This window comes from Pipistrellus kuhlii, unplaced genomic scaffold (genome assembly GCF_014108245.1).
Source record: "Pipistrellus kuhlii isolate mPipKuh1 unplaced genomic scaffold, mPipKuh1.p scaffold_m20_p_7, whole genome shotgun sequence".
Lineage (NCBI taxonomy): Eukaryota > Metazoa > Chordata > Mammalia > Chiroptera > Vespertilionidae > Pipistrellus > Pipistrellus kuhlii.
The window spans coordinates 30,851,419-30,870,411 of record NW_023425573.1 but is presented as its reverse complement, the minus strand read 5'-3'; the positions used below and the strand labels follow the sequence as shown (position 1 = coordinate 30,870,411).

General features: G+C 57.4%; 1 protein-coding gene across 7 annotated transcripts; it reads right to left on the bottom strand.

Moving 5' to 3' along the window:
- Nucleotides 1-404: 404 nt before the first annotated feature.
- Nucleotides 405-11,361, bottom strand: BOK (BCL2 family apoptosis regulator BOK). Of its 7 annotated transcripts, none has more exons than XM_045575297.1 (7): nucleotides 11,095-11,353; nucleotides 10,308-10,559; nucleotides 7,712-7,840; nucleotides 2,540-2,609; nucleotides 2,408-2,490; nucleotides 1,865-2,028; nucleotides 405-1,053 (listed from the first exon to the last, which is right to left on the bottom strand). In XM_045575297.1, the coding sequence occupies exons 2-7, from the start codon at nucleotides 10,528-10,530 to the stop codon at nucleotides 928-930; spliced, it is 795 nt and encodes a 264-aa protein (XP_045431253.1). In that variant the 5' UTR covers nucleotides 10,531-10,559; nucleotides 11,095-11,353; the 3' UTR covers nucleotides 405-927. The 7 variants fall into 7 exon arrangements, with proteins under 7 accessions (XP_045431253.1, XP_045431254.1, XP_036278155.1 ...); XM_045575302.1 differs by lacking the exon at nucleotides 405-1,053 and adding an exon at nucleotides 1,658-1,720 and having other exon boundaries at nucleotides 11,095-11,360; XM_045575298.1 differs by lacking the exon at nucleotides 2,540-2,609 and having other exon boundaries at nucleotides 2,408-2,483; nucleotides 11,095-11,352.
- Nucleotides 11,362-18,993: the final 7,632 nt, after the last annotated feature.

Genomic DNA, 18,993 nt, shown 5'->3' with positions numbered 1-18,993 from the left:
GCTAGACCTTAGCAGTTGTCTGGCTTAACCTACCTTGTACAGAAAGGGAAACTGAGGCTGAGAAGCCACATCGCAGGCATTGTACCTGTGGCTCGAGCGGGAGTCAGATGGGCTGCAGGGGTCAGGCTCAGGGCCATGGGGCACGGGGCAGGCTGCAGTGAGGAAAGGGCTGTCCGCCAGGCAGAGGGATGGGAACGGCAGGGACGGGCGGGGTTTGGGCGGAGCAGGACGACTGGGCACCCTGCTCTTGTTCACCTGTGTGTGGGTGCTGGCGTGTGAGCTCCTGCTGGTGGGCCGCAGGAGCAGACGGCAGCCAATTCGGGAAGACGGCCTGTCACACGGATTCACCGCCTCCTGTCCGGTCCCAGGCAGCCGCAGGCAGATAGGCACACAGACGCAGGCGGTCGCCTTCCCTGCTGTGACGCTTTATTGAAATCGAACACACACCCCGTCCTCGTAGGTCAGGAGTTGGTGCATTCACAGGTGTGTCGGCCGGGGGCCCAAGCCTGGTTCCTGCCACAGGCGGGAACCCTCTCCCTCCAGGAGCGGATTAAGCCTCAGCACAGGAGCCTTATGCTCTGTGGGGTCGGTAAGATCCCACGGCTCCTCTGGCCGTGGCCGGGCCCGAGTCACCTTCGGGTCAAACGTCCTGACATGGCCACCCTTCGTGGACGGGGCCCTGGAGTCAAGTGAGAGTTTGGTGTTCCCAGCTGCCTTCCTTTTGGGCCCGGGAGGTCACCCTGACCTCTGGCTCCAGAAGAGGCACAGGGAGCAGGGCCACGGGTGGGCACTGGCGGCCAGCTCCAGGCCCAGGGGAGCCTGCGTCCCCACGTCCCCAGGGTCTGGTGTACAGAGGAGGAGCTCAGCGGGAGGAGGGGCTGTGCGGGAGGAGGGCAGCGCCTGGCCCAGAGCCTCCCGGGTCCAGGTTCATCTTTCTGGCAACAGCACAAAGAAGGTGGCCTTCAGGAAGCGGCCGAAGCTGCAGAGCGCGGTCACAAGCCAATGGGAGTGGAAGCCAGGGTTGCTGCTGACCACACACTTGAGGACGTCGGTCTGCAGGGAGAAAGGGACAGCTGAGAACAGAGCTGGGGAGCAGAGGCCCCCAGCGCCTTCCACCGTGTCAGCCGAGTCAACGGAGCCCTGAGCCGAGGAGGGAAGGTCTGTGGCCTGGCTGGGACTGAAAGCTCCAGCAGGGACCAAACCTCTCCATGAGGATTCAGACGGTGAGAAGTAAAGGGAAGAGTTCAGGTGGGAGAGGAGGCAGGGGAGCCCCACGCCAGGAAGCCACCATGGCCAGCCCCAGCGGGAGGCGGGAGGAGAGGACAGAGGCCTCAGTCCCTGCACTGGGGGTGCCACAGCCGCGGAGTCACCTGGAGCCAATACCTCCCTGCCCAATGCCCCCCTCAGATGAGACCACAGCCCTTGGCTGCAACCTCGATGGAGGGCTGCGCTTGGCACTCCTGCCAGGGTGTCCCTCCTATTTTACAGAGAAAACAGATCTATGGTTGAGGGTGCCCCGCCCCATGCCCAGGGCCCAGCAGCCCCCAAGGCCTGGCTGGGCCAGGTGAGCAGTTAGGGGCGTGGAGACATGTTGGGGAAGACCAATGCCATCGCTCAGTAGGTGCTGGAGCCTAATGAGGAGGGCAGCACAGAGTTGGGCCTGAATTCCCTCCCCAGGCCGCCTTCTGCAGTGCAGGGACCTGGCTGCGGGTCTTTAGAGCTGGAGTTGGGGGTGTAGGGACAGGTCAACACTGAGGTGGGACAGCAGGCCAATTCTGGACTCAGCAGTCCAACCCTCACCCATCTTCCCACCCTTAGCACCACTCCCCTCCCTGGCCCCCCTGCACCCTCAGACCCCACTCACCCATCCACCGCGCCTCCGCAGCCAGGTTGCCAGGGTCTTGCGCACAAACTCCCCGAGGCAATCGACGAGAGCATGAACCATGGCGGGCTGGGCCTGCCGCACACAGTCCACAGCCAGCCCCGCGGCCACCAAGTACAGGGACACCACCTTGCCCCACGTGATGCCTGCAGAGAGAAGATGCTGGTCAGCAGAAGGCCGCCAAAACCCTGCTCCGGTCCAGCCCGCGGGGTCACATGATGGCTGGAGGTGAAACTCAGGGGACCAGCCCCTGCCCACAGCACCCCTGAACAGGTGTCTGGCCATCAACTGCTGAGGTCAGTCCTGCCCACCCTTTGGGTAGCTCCTAGGCAGAGATTTCTTCGGACTCCACTGCACAGCTGCGCACCTGTGCCAGAGCCTCAGACGACCCTGCGCAGCCCCCATCCTGGAGGAGGCAATGGGACAGCGAAGTACTCAGTGAGGAGGAAGCTGAGGGGTGGAGGGTGCTGACTGACTTGCACTGGACACAGTGGACAGTAAGAAGCTCTGAGCCACCCCTGCCACCTGTCTGTCCCCCTGAGCACCCCTCTGTGGGGCAGCGGGGTGTTCCATGGGAGGAAGGCTTTCCCCGACCCCCAAGCTGTGTGTGTGTGTGTGTGTGTGTGTGTGTGTGTGTGTGGCGGGGGGGGGGGGGGGGGGGGGGAGGGGCAGAGTTGAGAAGAACCACCCAGAGAAGAACGCTTGCACGTTACATGGTATGAACTCCCTTAATATATAGAGATTTTATAAATTAACCAGAGGCTCGGTGCATGAAATTCGTGCGGGGGCGGAGGGGGGGGGGGGATGGCGTCCCTCAGCCCGGCCTGCATCATCTCCAATCCGGGACCCCTCGGGGGATGTCCAACTGCTGGTCTGTGCCCACACTTTTAACAGATGACAGCTCCGTGGTTGTTTCTTTCTTTTCATTGGAATTAGTAGGTATTCAAAGTGTGTATACATTTTGGGGGGCACCCTGCATATCTCTAGTCAGCGGTGAAAGGAACCAATGGTGGGTTTGGAACTCCCAGACAGGGAACCTCGCTCACTCCACGCATGTCTCCCCACTCCGCGGGCAGCGGGAGAATCAGTGTTTTCTCTCATTCACTCAGAAAAGCACGTCCTGTCACCCACTGCCGGGCAGGAGTGCGCTAGGCCCCAGGGGACTGAGGCTCAGTAGGGCAGCCTTCGCTCATGGGGGTCGGCACCCAAAGTGCTTATTCCTCCTCTGCAGCCTCCCTGATCCTCCTGCCTTTTCACTGAGAAGATGGACCTCCTCGCCCCTCCGAGTTCCTGATCTCAAACACTGATCGAAGGCACCTCCGCGAGGGCCACCCATGCCCACCAGGAGGGTCTCTGTCCGCGCATGCTCCAGCCTCAGCATCTGCATTAGCCCCACAGATGCAGTCTTTCACTGCACTGGCCTCTGCCCTCTCACTGTCATCTCACAGGCGCCCACCGGGAGCACCCAGACACGCTCCAGAGGACAGGAGCATGCTGGAGGGGACATGCGCACGTCGTGTGGGGGACACAGGCATGCTGGGGAACGGGCGCGCCGTGGTCCAGGACTGTTGTGGGTATGTGTGGGCGACAGTGCTCTGGGGGATGTTCATACATGAGGACATCAACCTGGCCTGCCACGGTGGCTGTCCCAGCAGTTGTGCATCTTCTGGGCCAGGAGGCCGCACTGGGATCAGCCAGCAGCGAGGGCAGCCGGCTGACAGGGCTCCACAGATGACCAGCACACTGCTACCTCTGTCGCTGGGGTCCTCCCAGGCCCTTGCCTCACAGGGAGCTGGGCTGCCCACCATGATGCTTGCAGTGCCCCCTCCTGTGTGTGTGTGTGTGTGTGTGTGTGTGTGTCCCTTGAGCCAGGCGCGCTCCGAGGGTGGGATCTTCCCCAGGCCTCTCCAGAAACAGCTCAGGGAGGGCACCTCAGGGCCATTGGGACTGATGGAAGCAGGGTGTGGCATGGAGGTGGTGCCTGGGCTTCTGTTAACTTACACAATGTGTTTTATACCACAGCATGTGGTATAAAACACATTGGGGGGGGGGGAGTGGCGGCCAAGCAGAGCCTGCAGGCCATCAGGAGTGCTTACAGCCGCAGCCACACCCATGTGGGGAGTACAGGCCGCCCCTTGGTGGGCTCGCCTCTTCCACCCCCATCCCTGCTGCCACAAGTCCCTGCCCACGCAAGCCTGCTGCTTTCGTCCATCGGCCATTTAGGTCATGATGGCCCCTGGCTTTTTATATATTAGGATGAGGGGGGAAAAAGTGAAACCTTTCAAAAGAAATGAGCACAGAACAGGAACAGCTGATGCATAAAAGGAAAACCAGAAACAATCCATTAGACATGAAAAATGCTCACTAATCACTCAAGGGTGCATTGCAATGGGATGCAGACTGTAGTCCAGGAGATCAGAGCTCAGATGGCAACGTGAGCCCCAGGCAGCTGCAGCCTGTCAGCGGACGCACAGCCACCTGCAGGCTGAGAGAGGACACGCGGGCAGAAATGAAGCCTTTCATCTACCTCCACAGCAGCACAGCTATTGAATCAGCAATCAGCTTGAGGAGATACTCATTCACAAAGTTCACAGCAGCCTTATTCCCAATCACGAAAAGCTGGAAATGACAAATGCACTAGGGTCATCCAGACAATGGTGTGTGACTCAGCCACAAGGAGTGAGTCATGGACACTCACTGCAGCCTGGACACACCTCCAACGTCCACTCAGCAAGGGCCGTGACACCAAGGCCGCCTGTAAGAGCCCATCTACACGATGTCCAGGAAGCAGGTCCACAGTTACTGGAACAGGAGTGGGGGGAGAGGGACCACTAATGAGCATGCGTGTTCCTCCTGATGGTGAAAAGCTCCTGGGCTGTGGAGCACAGTGTGAACCCACTACAAGCCACGGAATCGTACCCTGTAAAATGGCTAGCTGTGTTATGTGAATTTCACCTCAATAAAAACCCCATGAATCAAATCATGTCACTCCCCTGCTTAAAAACCTCCCGTCACTGTTCCTTCCCTCTGTCAGAACGGGCCCAAGTCTGAGATGCCAGAGCTGGCTCGTCCCTCTCAGGCCACAGCTCCCCACCCCCAGGACTCTAACCAGGCCCCCCTCCTCGCACCACTCAGGCCCTCACACTACGCTCCCTCGTACGAGATGCCACAGGGCACCGGGCCTGGGCCTGTTCCGCTCACAGCTGTGCTTTGGGGCACCCCTAGGCTCAGCACTCACAGGTGCTCGACACAGAGAGGGCAGGTGAAGGCTCAACGTGGCCGTGGGGACGGAGCCCGCCGCCTGGACCACAGCCTGGAGTCTGAGAACGTGACAGCAGCTCTGCGGTGCGGCCTGCAGAGAGGTTGCTGGCTGCCCCGTGAGAGGGCACTGAGTTCCAGGGACATTCTGTTTCCCTCGTGTCTTACCATTTATGGAGACGTAATATCACTACCGTGAACTCATCCTCCTCGCCCCAAAAAGCAACCTGCATGTTTTATTTAGTACATTCACAAAGATGTGCAACCATTCCAGAACATTCTCATCGCCCCAAAAAGCAACCTGCCCCCATAAGCAGTCACGCCCACCCGCTGGCCCAGGCACCTGTCCTGTGGACTCGCCTGTGGTGGACACGTCACCTATGGAATCACTGTGTGTTCCAGCGTGTCAAGGGGACAAGGGCCAGCAACTGCCTTTCACTCACCATGCTGTCCAGGCTCACCCAGGCTGAGGGGCATCCTTTCGTGGCCAAGCCCATCCCGTCCTGTCCCTTGGATGGACCGCACTCCCGGTCCACCACTCGGGCGATGGGCCCTCGGGTCACTGCACCTTCCTGGCTCTGAGGAGTCTTGCTACTCTGAACGTGTGTGCGCCAGTTTCTGTGTGGACATGTTCTCACTTCTCTGGCTCTCATGGTAACTGCCTTACAGACTCTGGCCCTCATCCAGGCACCGGCCCTCTTCCCAATCCTGCCAGCAGCTCATGGGGCTTCCAGCCCTTCCGATCCTCACCGGTACCTGTGCCACCGGATGCTCTGGCCTGAGCCCTCCCATGTGCCCAAGGGTGTCTCGGGTGGTTGTGGTGTGCGCCCCCTACTGACTGACAACGGCTGATCTTTCCGTGGGCTTACCGGCCATTTGTACACCTTCCCTGGAACAACGGCTGTTCAGATTCTTTGTTCATTTTTAAACTGGGTTGTCTTTTTAGTATTCTTTCTAAGAGTTCTCATTTTCTGATTCTTCTGTGGTAAAATAATCTGCTCTTGTGATAAGGGGGAAAATGCAAACCCTTGCCAACTTTTAATCTGGGAGGGAAACATTAGTTTTTCCACTGAAGTGAATTGAGAAGCCCAAAGTTGCCTCTCCCTAGGACGGGGCTGGACCACCGCAGGGGCCACCATGGAAGTCTGCCCCACAGCCTGGAGCTGCCCACACGCCGGCACAGCCCCTGCCCAGCCCCGGCCAGAGGAAGCCAGGCCTCATGGAGAAAGGAGGGGAGCCCAGCCCGAGGGGCAGCCTGGGCAAGGCCTGGCAGCAGCATGGGCAAAGCCAAGGGCAGAAAGGGCAAGGGCCAGCCGAAGCCGGTTTGGCTCAGTGGTAGAGTGTTGGTCTGCGGACTGAAGGGTCCCGGGTTCGATTCCGGTCAAGGGCATGTGCCTTGGTTGCGGGCACATCCCCGGTAGGGGGTGTGCAGGAGGCAGCTGGTCGATGTTTCTCTCTCATCAAAGTTTCTAGCTCTCTGTCTCTCTCCCTTTCTCTCTGTTAAAATATCAATAAAATATATTAAAAAAAAAAAAAAAAAAAAAAAAAAAAAGGCAAGGGCCAGCAACTGCCTGATGACTGGGCTCACCCTGTGGTGAAAGGGCCCAAGGACCCCGAGGGCTGGGATGGACAAGAGGTGACAAGGAGCCCACAAGCAACAAGCAGGAGGGCCCCGTGCAGGCCTGACCCCGCTCTGGGCAAGGCTGGGCAGGCTAGGGTAGGATGCTCTGGCCCCTCACACACACACACACAACCAACAGGGACCAGGCCCCCGCCTCCCTGCTCAGTCCCAACCACTAGCAGGCCAGAGCTGCCTTCTCACAGATGAGCCTTCCTTTTAAAGCCAGCCTTGGGCTCGTAAACCAGCTGCCTGACAGCCTGGAGACAGACACAGGCGGCCACCCACGTGCCGGCATCCGGCCAGGGATGGGGGAGTCTGGGAAGGGCCAAGGGCAGGCATCAGCCCAGGACACCCACCTCGCCCTCCTGCCTTCTCCACAGCCCCATCCACCTCACCCTCCACAAGGCGCCTGACAGGTCACAGTGTGTGTGTGTGTGTGTGTGTGTGTGTGTCCCCCGGGCTCCCCAGGATCCAGGTCAGCTCTGGGAGCACATTCGGGAGGAATGCATCCCCAGCCCACACAGGCACCCCTCATGCCGTCTTCACCCAGCGAGGTCAGCACTGACCCACCCACTGGTGGCCCTGGAGGCTGGATTCTGCCGCTGGCAGCCCCCCGTCCGGGCCAGTCCTGTGTCACGTGTTTCGATGCCGCACTTGCCACAACTGAGAGAGGCCTAGGGCTCAGGCCCTGCTCTTCCCCTGGCCGCCTGGCTGAATGAAACCCAAGCCCCACAGGTCATGTGCAGGCCTCCCTGGCCCCATCCAGCCCGGTCAGGACTTCAGGTCACTGCAGCCTCAGCTAATGTCTAACAAGAACCATGAGAGGTTCTGTGCCAGCTGCCTGGCGGGCTCCCCATCTTCACCAAGAGAGCAGCACAGCCCGGCCCCAGCCCCAGCCCCGGCCCCAATACTGGCATTGCTGGCTCCCGGGGCTGGGTGCACAGACGTACCTGCAGCGAAGATCTGGGCCGCTACAGCCAGGAAGGCGTCAGTCACCATGCTCTCGGAGTGCAGGGAGATGTTCAGCTGGCGCGCCACGTTGCGGTAGATGCTGGGCCGAATCAGCTCCAGCTCGTCCCCTGCAGTCACAGGAGTGGGTCAGAGGGCTCCACCCCTGCCTGACCCCAGCCCCGGGTCACATGGGCCTGGGACCAGCCCACTCCTCAGCCCCACAGCCACAGCTGGCTTGGAAACCCTCCTGCACTGACTGGCCTATATCTGACCCCTCCCCCCCTCCACTCAGCCCCTGGGGAGAGGAAGACCAGAGAGGTGGGGTGGGCACCCTCAGAACCTGCCTCTGTGGCCCACCCCTTCTGATGAGCCAGCTCCCTCTACTGCCCCCCCTCCCCCTTCTCCCCCGCCCCCCAACCTAAGGCCAATCCGGCTGGGCTGGTAGGGTGGGAATCCCGGGAGGAGCATGGGCCGTGCCTGACGGGTGACTCATGGCCCACAGCGAGCTGCCCTGCCCGGGGCGGCAGGCAGCAGGGCAAGCAGCCAGACCCAACAAGGGCAGGGACTTCGACCCACACAGGTGGGCGGCCCTGGCCAAGGCCACCGAGGCCCCTCTCACTCGGGCCCCAGCACCGCTCACAGAGGAACCTTCCATCACCGGGGGCCTCCAGCACTGCCCGAGTTCCAGATGTGCTTGTGCCAAGTGGGTGTGTGCTGGGCGGCCACCCTGCGGAGGACAGGCCCTGTCACCAGCCCTGCCTGCCGCTGCGCTGCCCCTGGCAGTGACGGGCCGGGAATTCCAGACTCGCACTGAGTGTCTCTCAGCCCACCTCTCCAGCCAAAGCAAACAGGGAAATGCCGCCTGGACAGCACTGGCCGATAAGGACGCCAGAGTCATCCCTGGAGCCAGCTGCACACCATCTAATTAATTAAGATCTGGAACCAAGCAGAACTGAGGCGGGGTGATGGGGGGGGGGGGGCATGGAAATTCCCAGGACTGGCCGGGCTCTTCCCACAGAGACCTTGGGGGCTGCTGGAGAATATCCCGAGAGACTGACCATGGGAAGTGACCCAGCTTCTTCCTGTGTGTGCTGACCCCGGAGCCGAGCGTTTGCTGAGGAGGGGCTGGGGGCAGGGAGGCAGCCTCAGGCCCAGGGCAGGATGCAGGGAACGAGACATACACGCTCGCTCGGGGGACCCAAGTCACCTCCCTCCAAGGCCCCCTCAGCCATCGGGCAGGGGCTGTGCCCCAGGGACTGGACGTGGCCGCGCTGCACAGTGGGAAAGGGCCGTGAAGGCCGAGTTTCTGAGAGGGCCAGTGCAACTACCGAGGCCAGGCCCACAGGATGGGGCTCTCAGAGTGGAACAGAGGACTGAAGGGGCAAAAATGAGCCCATCAGATCTGCAGAGTGCAGCGCAGGGCTTTTCAGAAGAGCTTAAGCAACAGGACACCGGGCCTAGGGTAGGGGCAGCTGCACAAGGCCAGGGCAGGGTTGCAGAGCATGCCAGGACAGACAGAACTTCTCCAAGCCGTGCCAGGGGTCCTCTAGAGTCTAGAAGGTGCCCCCCCCCCATGTCGTCCTCACAGCCCAGCTAGAAGAAACAGCAGTGGGCAGCTGACCTCACGGGAGTCCAGGCGCTCCAGACCCCTGACTGATCCCCAAACCCACTTGCTCTCCACACCCACGGCCAAGGTGGGGCACCACCATTCTGGAGCCCTGCACACGGCCCCATTGAATCTGTGTCTCTCACACACGCTCCTGGGAGGCCAGATACACATACAACCCTGCTCCCAGGGGCCACACAAAGCAGGGACAAGCAAACACGAGTGTCAGCATCTCCCCACCCATCTTTGCTGCCTCCTGCTCTCCAGGTGCCCACTCCCAAAACTGAGAATGGCTGGAGATCAGGACCTCCGTGCCCGTGGTGACGGGTACAGACCCTGGAGAAGGTGGAGACAGTTACTGGGTTGGGTGTGATCCCAGAAACAAATATGGGCCAGCCCCACCGTGGTGTTAGCTGTCCTGGGCACCCAGTTCTGCGAGGGGGTTGGGGGGAGGGTTTAGTGGCCTCTAAATCAAGAAGAGCAGCAGATGGCAGGATTTCAGCCAGTAACTAAAAGGACCTATTTTCCAAAATAAACACCGGCATGTGGTCCGACCAAGCATATTTGTGCCCAGCTGAGTACAAGGGTCATTGGAAATGCAGCCATCAAAACATTATTCTTCCTACAGCTTTCTATCCTCTATGAAATCTGGGCTGAGCAGACTAGTTGGGGGAGGTCTGTAGTGTGCAGGGAGCCCCTGAGAGGGGTAAACACAGGACTGTGAGAGAGATGGGGAGCATCGCCTGGTAGCCTGCCTCTATGCATGGCTATTCCGAGCCTCGCCCCCTCCTCACCCCCACCCCCACCCCAGTCCAGCCCCTCTCTAACCCCAAAGGGAGACCGAGGCCAGAGTGGAGGGTTCGGCCAGGTCACCCCGTGGGCGGGTCACTGTGGAGACAGCTGTACCCTAAGGCGCAGTGGGCCCACCCCAGCGGACCAGCTCATAAGGGGGCAGTCTGGGGGCCCTTCCCGCCGGGGCCCGCACTCACCCAGGCGCAGCAGCACCGCGCACACCTCCGCCAGGCGGCCGCCCGGGGCGAGCGCGGCGCGCTCGGGAGCGCTCCAGGAGAGGCCGGCGCGCAGGAGCCGGGCGTGCACGAACTCCCGGCCCAGCGCCTTCGCTTGGGCCACCAGCTCCTTGTCGGTGGGCGAGCGGTCAAAGGCGTCCATGATCTCGGCGGCAAAAACCGAAGAGCGCCGCAGCACCTCCATGGCGGAGATGCGGGAGGGGGGCGCCGCACCTGCGGGCAGACGGCGCTCAGCCCGGCCCGCCCGGCCCGGCTGGCGGAGGGGAAGGCCGGCGCACGGAGGGCGGGGAGGGGCGCGGTGTGCACCCCGATCCAGTCCGCGCACAGGCCGGGGCGCACGGGAAGACCCGCCGGGTACAGCCCCAGGGAAGGGCTGCGGCCAGCAGGGTGTGACCCTGCGTTTCTCGGCCCCAAGTCTTTAAAAACACGGACTCACAGTCTTTCAGATTCCGGATTAAATAACAAAGACCCCCCGCGGCTGCCGGGGATTAAAAAAACACACAAAAAAAGCCGAGGGGAAATGGCGATTTGCTCTGGGGTCGCCGTGCTCGCGCTCAGAGATGTGTGCACGGTGGGCGGAGGCGCAGACGGGAGGCACAGCCCAGCCTGCTCCGAGCGAGCCAGGACCCCGGCCCGGCCCGGCCACAACCCCCGCGCCCCCCGCGCCGCGCCGCCCTCGGGTTTGCCCCCCGGCCGGCCGTTCCCACGGCGCGTGTGCCCGGGGAGGGCCGCCGCGCGCCCCGCTCACCTCTCCCGCCTCATGGCGCGGGCGCGGGGGCCCAGGAGGAGCTCTGGCTTCAGGATCTGCTCGCCGCCGTCGCCGGCGATCCCGATCCTAACATTCAAACCTCGGGGGCGCGCCCGCCCCGGCGCCCGCCCTGAGCCCGCCTGTGGCGCGGAGTGCGCGGGGCCTCGCGCGCCCCTCGGGCTCCGGCGGCGGCGGCTTAGGGGGCGAGGGGGGCGCGGGGCGCACCGCGCGTCTCTCCGCCAGCGAAAGGCGAGGCTTGGGGCTTCGCCTTCTAAGGCAAAGGCAGCCCCCGGGGCGGAGCCGCGTGGGAGCCTCCCCGCTTAAGGAGGCCTGAGTGAGTTGTCCCCGCATGGCCCAGGGATCAGGTCCTCGCTGGGGCCTCGGCCACCTGCGTTCACACCCGGCTCCGTTTACTTATTGATTCCTAGAGATCTTTACATATTCTGGATACGCGTCCCTGGTCCGACACACGGGCTTGTGTTAGAGATGGGCCCGGGAATTTCATTATTTTGGAGAGACTGCAGATACTTTGTACTATTCTGTGGTAGCTATTGATTACAACGAACAGGAGTTAGTCTCAATGAAGTCCAATGTATCAGTCTTTTCTCTTATGGCTAATGCCTTTTCATAGTGATAGTGTATGTTTTCTTTTTGAAGTGTAATTGTTATGACGTTCACATAGTGATGGGCCACACTAATTCTTGTGAATGGTGTGGAAAGGGGTGAGAGCTCATGTATTTTCCAGTGTGTATCCAGTTAACCCAGCATCGCTTATTGAAAAGACCATGTCCCCCACTGCATTGGGAAAGAGTCCCCACAATAAAGTGACGGATATGTGAAGATCTCTTCTGGACTCTTCCATCCCACTATTTGTTTCTCTATCCTTGAACCAACACAGCCCAGTTCAAAGAACAGGATTGACCAACTTGCCCCAAATTACACCTATGCAGCCAATAGAATACATGTTCTTTCCCTGTGCATACAGAATATTAACCAAAATAAAACAAATCCTAGGCTATAAAGTTGCAACGAATTTCAAAAAAGACTGAAATCATACAATTGTGTTCTCTCAGAATTAATTTAAAACTCAATACTAGTAAAACTACTTGAAAGCCTCCAACTGCTTGTAAATTAAACATTACACTTGTAAATAATCAATGGGTCAAATTGTAAATCACAAGGGAAGTTGCAAAACATTTTGAAGTGAACAATAGTGAAATGGGGATGCAGGTAAAGTAATGCTTAAAGGAAAATGTATAGCTTTAGAAAGAAGACTAAAAATTAATGCTTTAAGTTCCAAATCAAGAAGCTAGGGAAAAAATAACAAATTCAACCCAAAATAAGGTCAGAAATTAATAATAGCAAAAATTAGAGAAAATATAACAAAGCTAAAAATTGTTATTTGAAGAGATCAATAGAAATGATGAACCCCTGGAAATATTGGATAAGAACCCTCCCCACAATACACACACTAATTCTAATATCAGGAATGAAAAAGAGGACATCACCACAGGTATTACAAACATAATATACACAGCAAAAGGATAGTATGAGCAAGTTGGACAGTAAATTTGAAATTGAAATGAAATGCAATTTATCAAACTGATACTAGAAGAAACAGAAAGCTTGGATAGTCCCCTACCAATTAAATTTATCCATAATTTAAAATTTTCTTACAAAGAAAATTCTAGGTTCAGGTGTTTTCATTGACAAATTCTTTTAAACAGTTGAAGAAATATCACCAATTGATATTTGGTGATATTTAGTCCAAAGAATCAAAAACGATGAGCCTTTCCCAGCTTATTTCGTAAGGCCTACATAACATTGATCCCCAAACCTGTTACGGACGTTAGAACACTGTTTTTCAACCTTTTTTGGGCAAAGGCACACTTGTTTCATGAAAAAAATCACGAGGCACACCACCATTAGAAAATGTTAAAAAATTTAACTCTGTGCCTATATTGACTATATATAAAGTAATTCTCTTGAATAGGAATCAAATAAACACAAAGAAAGTATTTTATAATTACTTTATTATGAAATATTAAGTAAACAAAATAGTGAAAAATTATAAAATTCTTGTCTTGTCTGCACCTACGGCACACCAGGCAACATCTCGCGGCACACTAGTGTGCCGCGGAACAGCGGTTGAAAAAGGCTGCGTTAGAAGATATTAGGAAAGCTACCAAACCTCTATCTGTCGAGGTATCCCCCACCCGAGGAACAGAAAATAACAACATCTATCTCCTATGGTTATTGAGAAGACTATCAGTTAATATGTGTAAAAAAAATTGTCCTATAGTAAGTGCTCAGTAATGTTCAGCTGTTTTTGCAGGACATGCCACAGAACTCTAAGATATGAGCGTGCACTCTCCTGTTCTCTTCAATGCATAGAGCACCAGGACAGAGCTTCACCCCAACTTCCCACGGGGGCTACCACGCGGACAGGGAGCCCTCCCTGCCCCTCACGAGGACCATGTGGGGCAGAGGCTGAGGAACAGGTGCAGTAACAGGACATGACCAGGTGGGGTTGGGTGACCTGGCAGCACCTGGAAGCTTTCTGGGGCTGAGGCCTGGGGACTGTCAACCCCATTTGCCCTGGGCCAGCCCTCCCGTGTATTTTTGGCCAGAAGCTCCCTCTTCTTCAGGAGGGATCCGAGCTCAGACCAGAAGGATTTTGTATAATCTTGGTTGAGTGCTTGGCAAGCTGGGAGCCACAGACCCAGTGGGCAGTGCAGCAGGCAGGGCGACCCCACCCCATGCACCTGGCCCACTCCCAGTCACCCCAGAGGGGGTCTGTCTGGAAGGGTGGGCTCCTGCTGGGGCGCCTCCCCATTGCTGTTGCTCCACAGTCTGGAGGGATCGGTCTTCATCTCATGCATCTTCTCATCTTTGGTCATTTTGCTACCTGGTCTGTTTACTGTGTTATTTTATTTCCGTTCACGTGTTAATGCCACGTCTCTGCCGGGAGACGCCGCGTTGCCCCCTGAGACAGGAGTCACACATTGCAGGCCTCCAGTGGGCGCTCCCTGTGTCTCCTGGGCAGAGGCCGTGAGTTCCTCCTTCAGCTGGGCCTGCGTTTCCTGCCGCTCAGGCGGGGTGCTAGCTGAACGGCCGCCCCAAAGTGCTCTTGTCCTATTCCCCATGGAGGTGCCACCTCAGGTAGCAAAAGGGACTTCGCAGGTGCGACCAATCACGGATCTCAGGATGAAGAGATCGACCCGGGCCTAAGGCCACAGAGGTAATGGGACGGAATGAGGGGTGGCTCAGAGAGGAGCGGGGTCAGAGATCCACCAGGCTGGCTGGGAGACGGAGGAGGGGCCACACATCAAGGAATGCAGACGGCTTCTAGAAGCTGCAAAAGGCCAGGAAGCAGACTCTCTCTGGAGGAAACATGTCGGACTGACTTCTGCCCTCCAGCATACGGGATAAGTGTGTGTTGCCTGCAGCCATTGGGTGGTTGTGGTCTGTGGCACAGCCACAGGAACGCACAGGCGTGGCCCTCCGGTGTGCATTCACCTGGCTCAGGTTCCGCGGGCTGCTTGGAAGGCAGGCACAGTGTGCTGGGGTGTTCGGGGTCTCTGGGCCCTGGTGGGACCTCATCATGAAGTAATACAAGCTCATGTGATAAATTCTGGAAAATACAGAGAAAAAAAAAACATAAAGAATTTGCACAAAAGATTCATAATTGGGCTCCCAGGCAACTGTTGTAAATGGTTGATATATTTTTATCCAACCACAGGAGGGAAAAGGTAAAGAGAAGGAGGGAGCTGGGCTGTGGCTGTTTCTGTTTTTCCCACTGTATTTTCGCCTGCGAGAACTCTCCCAGCTCATTACGATTCTGCACAAATGGTAGTCTGATGACTGCATGCTGCTCCGCTGTGGCTGTGTCGCTCAGTTATTTATACCGCGGGGTATGCTTAGCATGTTTGTACTTTTCCACTATGGAGCTAAATCAGGTGCCTCTGATCACTTCCTTAGCATTGCTGCCCAGGAGTGGTTTCCAGGTCAGTGGGAAGGGGTGTTTGAAAAATATATAATAAAATCTATTTATTGATTTCAGAGAAGAAGGGAAAGGGAGAGAGATATAGGAACATCAATGATCAAGAGAATCATTGATCAGCTGACTCCTGCATGTCCTACACTAGGGATCAAGCCCACAACCCAGGCATGTACCCTGACTGGGAATCAAACCGTGACTTCCTGTTTCATAGGTCGACACTCAACCATTGAGCCATGCCAGCCAGCATGGGAAGGGGCATTTTTAAAACTCCGCATCATATGTTTGGGCCCTGGTGGGGTAGCTCAGTTGGTTAGATGCAGTGGTCACCAACCTTTCAGAACTCATGGATCACCTGTTGGCAACCGCTGGATTGGAGCATTGTCCCAACACACCAAGGTTGCGGGGTCAGTCTCCAATCAGGGCACATACAAGGAGCAGCCAATGAATGCATGAACGGGTGGATCAACAAATATCTCTCTCTCTCTCTCTCTCTCTCTCTCTCTCTCTCTCTCTCTCTCTCTCTCTCTTTCTCCCACTCCTCCCAAATTACTAAAGACATTTTTACGGAAGTGTTTGGGGGACAGCGTGGTCCCTGTGGAACCCCATTGCAAGGGTTTGAACCCCAGAATGGGCAAGGGCTTTGAGCTCCGTGGGGTGGGCATGCGGCAAAGCGAGTGTCTGGTCTGCAGCCAGGGAGATATTACGGCAGCCTGTTGGGGGGCGGGGGCTGAAAGCACCTGGGTTTGAATGTCTCCAAAACTTATATTCAGTTGTAGAAGGTGAAGATTTGCTGTCTATGAGGATGGAGGAGGATGTGACCTCGAGCTGTGTGAAGTGTGACCGGGTGTATCGATGGAGTGGCTTACCTCTTGACCACCTGGATGTGGGAGGGTCTTCCTGGGGCCAGTGCGCCCCTGGTCGTGTGAAGGACACGAATCCTTGAGCACACACTTGGCAAACTGTGTGACCCAGCGTGTGCTGCCCTCAATGTGCCGGAATGGCACCCCAACCTGGGCTATGAGGACCTTGGCTCAGCCCTCCCCGTGGTAGGTGACCTCCCCATGCACCCAGGGAGGCCTAGGCAGCCACACTGTCCCCCTCCCTGGGTCCTCATCTCTTTGCTGAACGTTCATGAGGTGCCCGCTCTGCAGGGCCGCACTGGAGACTGGAGGCATGGCAGCCGGCACACTGGCAGGGGCACAGTGTCCGGGGGCGAGGCAAACACTTCTCCCAGGCTCACACAACTCTCTAGGAAAGCGGGTGCAGTCTGCTGGGGGGCCTGGCCCTGAGGCTGGGCCTGAGGCTGCTGTGAGCTCCGAGGGTGGGCGCTGGGCACCACCCCCCAAAGCTACCAAACCCTCCAGAGCAGCGCTGTCCCTCAGCACCTGCGCCTGAGGCAGCAGAGTCTGTGCTGGAGGGAGATGCTGAGGCTGGGATCCCGAAGGAGGAGGCGTGGGCAGCAGGTGGGCCGGGAACGCAGGGCCTGACCTGAGAGAGAGCAGCACTGACCCCTCCAGGGCTGGAGACCCCTGGGCACCCCCCTGTCCTCCTGCCCTGGCTGCAGTGTGGAAAGGCCCCTGGTCTTGGCCCCACACCTCAGGCTCCCCCTTTACAAGGCCCTGTACACCATACAGGATTTTCCTCTTGGCTGCAATCACAGGTCCCGGTTAGCCCAGCTCTCTCCAGTCTGTCACAAAGGTGGACCTGCCCTCCAGGGACCTGAAGAGAGACACAGATTGGGGGCAGCTGTGTATTGTGTGTCCCAAGCCCACAAAGCAGTGGTTCCTCTAGTGCCGTGGTCGGCAAACTGTGGCTCGAGAGCCACATGCGGCTCTTTGGTCCCTTGAGTGTGGCTCTTCCACAAAATACCACGGCCTGGGCGAGTCTATTTTGAAGAAGTGGTGTTAGAAGAAGTTGAAGTTTAAAAAATTTGGCTCTCACCGAGACCGGTTTGGCTCAGTGGATAGAGCGTCGGCCTGCAGACTGAAGGGTCCCAGGTTCAATTCCGGTCAAGGGCATGTACCTTGGTTGCGAGCATATCCCCAGTTGGGGGTGTGCAAGAGGCCGCTGATAGATGATTCTCTCTCATTGATGTTTCTAACTCTGTCTCTCTCCCTTCCTCTCTGTAAAAAATCAATAAAATATATTTAAAAAAATTTGGCTCTCAAAGGAAATGTCAATCATTGTCCTGTTGATACTTGGCTCTGTTGACTAATGAGTTTGCCGAGCACTGCAGTAATGGAAGCCTGACAATCCCCTTGAGGCTGATCTGGGGACCCCAGGCTCCCTTTCCCAGGGGCCTGCGGCCTGCATGTGCGTGAGGGACAGAAGCAGGCCCTGTTCGGACACCGGCAGGGACAATGGCCGGGAGCCATTGCCCTGTCGGATGCTTGTTTTTCCCCTGACGAGCTCTTTTTCTGCTGCCTTTTCCTCCTTCCTGAGATCTGGAGGCTTTTCTGCACAAATAGGTTGTTTTGAAACACTCTGTATTGTTCTGAGATTTCAAAGTCATGGCCAGCAGCCAAGGGCAACATATTTTTGCGGCTATCACAGTAAAACCTGGACACTAAAGTATACGTGCAAAATCAGGAAAGCATATAAGAAAAATTTTAAAGTCACAGTGCTGTGTAGAGATAATAGTCGCATTTTGGCCTATTTCCTCTCAGTTCAAAATGATGTACACACATTATACAGAATTCCTGAGCAGCCCTGAAACGTGGTTTTTACCTAGCACCGGGGCCTGGGCGTGTTTCCACGGCGCCGACACTCCCAGTGGCTGCGCGGAGATCTGTCCCGTGAGGAGACCACACCCCCATCCTCGTCCACAGACACACATGCCTGGGAGGCTCCTGGCCTCCTGACACTCCCCTGCCGGGTTCAGGGTCTCGGGGTCTGGTTCTGGGATGTCCCTTGGGGACCCGAAGACCAGGCGGTTTCTCCTGGCCTGCCTCCCGCACAGGCTGTGGTCCCGACTCCCAAGCTGAGACAGTTCAGCCCCAGTGTTAATGGGAAGAGCCTTCTTCTGGGCAGAAACTTCCAGGATGCCTCATCCCAACCGCAGACCCCAAACCGGGGATCCCAGCAGCGTTCTGACCCCCGGGTCACTGAGGGATGGGATCATTAAAAGCCGCGGAGAGCTGGAGGGAGCGGCGGGGAGAGAAAGCTCTGCGTTTTACCTGGGCCATTGGGGCTGGGGAGGCCCAGGAGGGTCTGAACTCTGGCGGCAGAGAAGCCCTCCAAGGGGGTCCACAGGAGCCTCCACCTCCCGGCCCCGCCCCCACAAGCAGGGCTCTCGCTAGGCTCCGGTGGTGGAAATGGGCCTGGGGGTGCCCAGCCCCTCAGGCATCTCTTCTTTCCCACCCAGGTGCTGAGAACCTGGTACCCTTGGCTCTTTTTTTTTTTTTTTTTAAAGAAAGAATCTTTTTTTTTTTTTTAATATATTTTATTGATTTTTTACAGAGAGGAAGGGAGAGGGATAGAGTTAGAAACATCGATGGGAGAGAAACATCCATCAGCTGCCTCCTGCACACCTCCTACTGGGGATGTGCCCGCAACCAAGGTACATGCCCTTGACCGGAATTGAACCTGGGACCTTTCAGTCCGCAGGTCGACGCTCTATCCACTGAGCCAAACCGGTTTGGGCACTCTTGGCTCTTCCCACCCCTCACCCTGCTCGAGGCGGCGGCCTCCTCCAAGCTGCAGCCCCCACCCCAACCTGGCCTGCTGCCAGCCACTCATGAGGACCTGTGTCCCCCAACCCCTGGGTGCCTCCCTGCCCACTTCCTCCTCACCAGTCTCTCCCCTGCGGGTGTTCCAAACTGCAGGGGTCTGTCACCCTGTCACATCGAAGCCCAAGCAAGCAAGAACAGGAGCCTGTGGCCTCGGGAGTGAAGGTG

Bases quoted from the DNA above. Each gene is read 5' to 3' on its own strand.
- BOK (XM_045575297.1), bottom strand. From the start codon at position 10,530: ATGGAGGTGCTGCGGCGCTCTTCGGTTTTTGCCGCCGAGATCATGGAC. The intron at 7,841-10,307 runs GTGAGTGCGGGC...CTGTGACTGCAG, and splicing joins CGCGGTGCTGCTGCGCCTGG to GGGACGAGCTGGAGCTGATT. The intron at 2,491-2,539 runs CCCCCCCCCCCC...CACACACACACA, and splicing joins CAACTCTGCCCCTCCCCCCC to CACACAGCTTGGGGGTCGGG.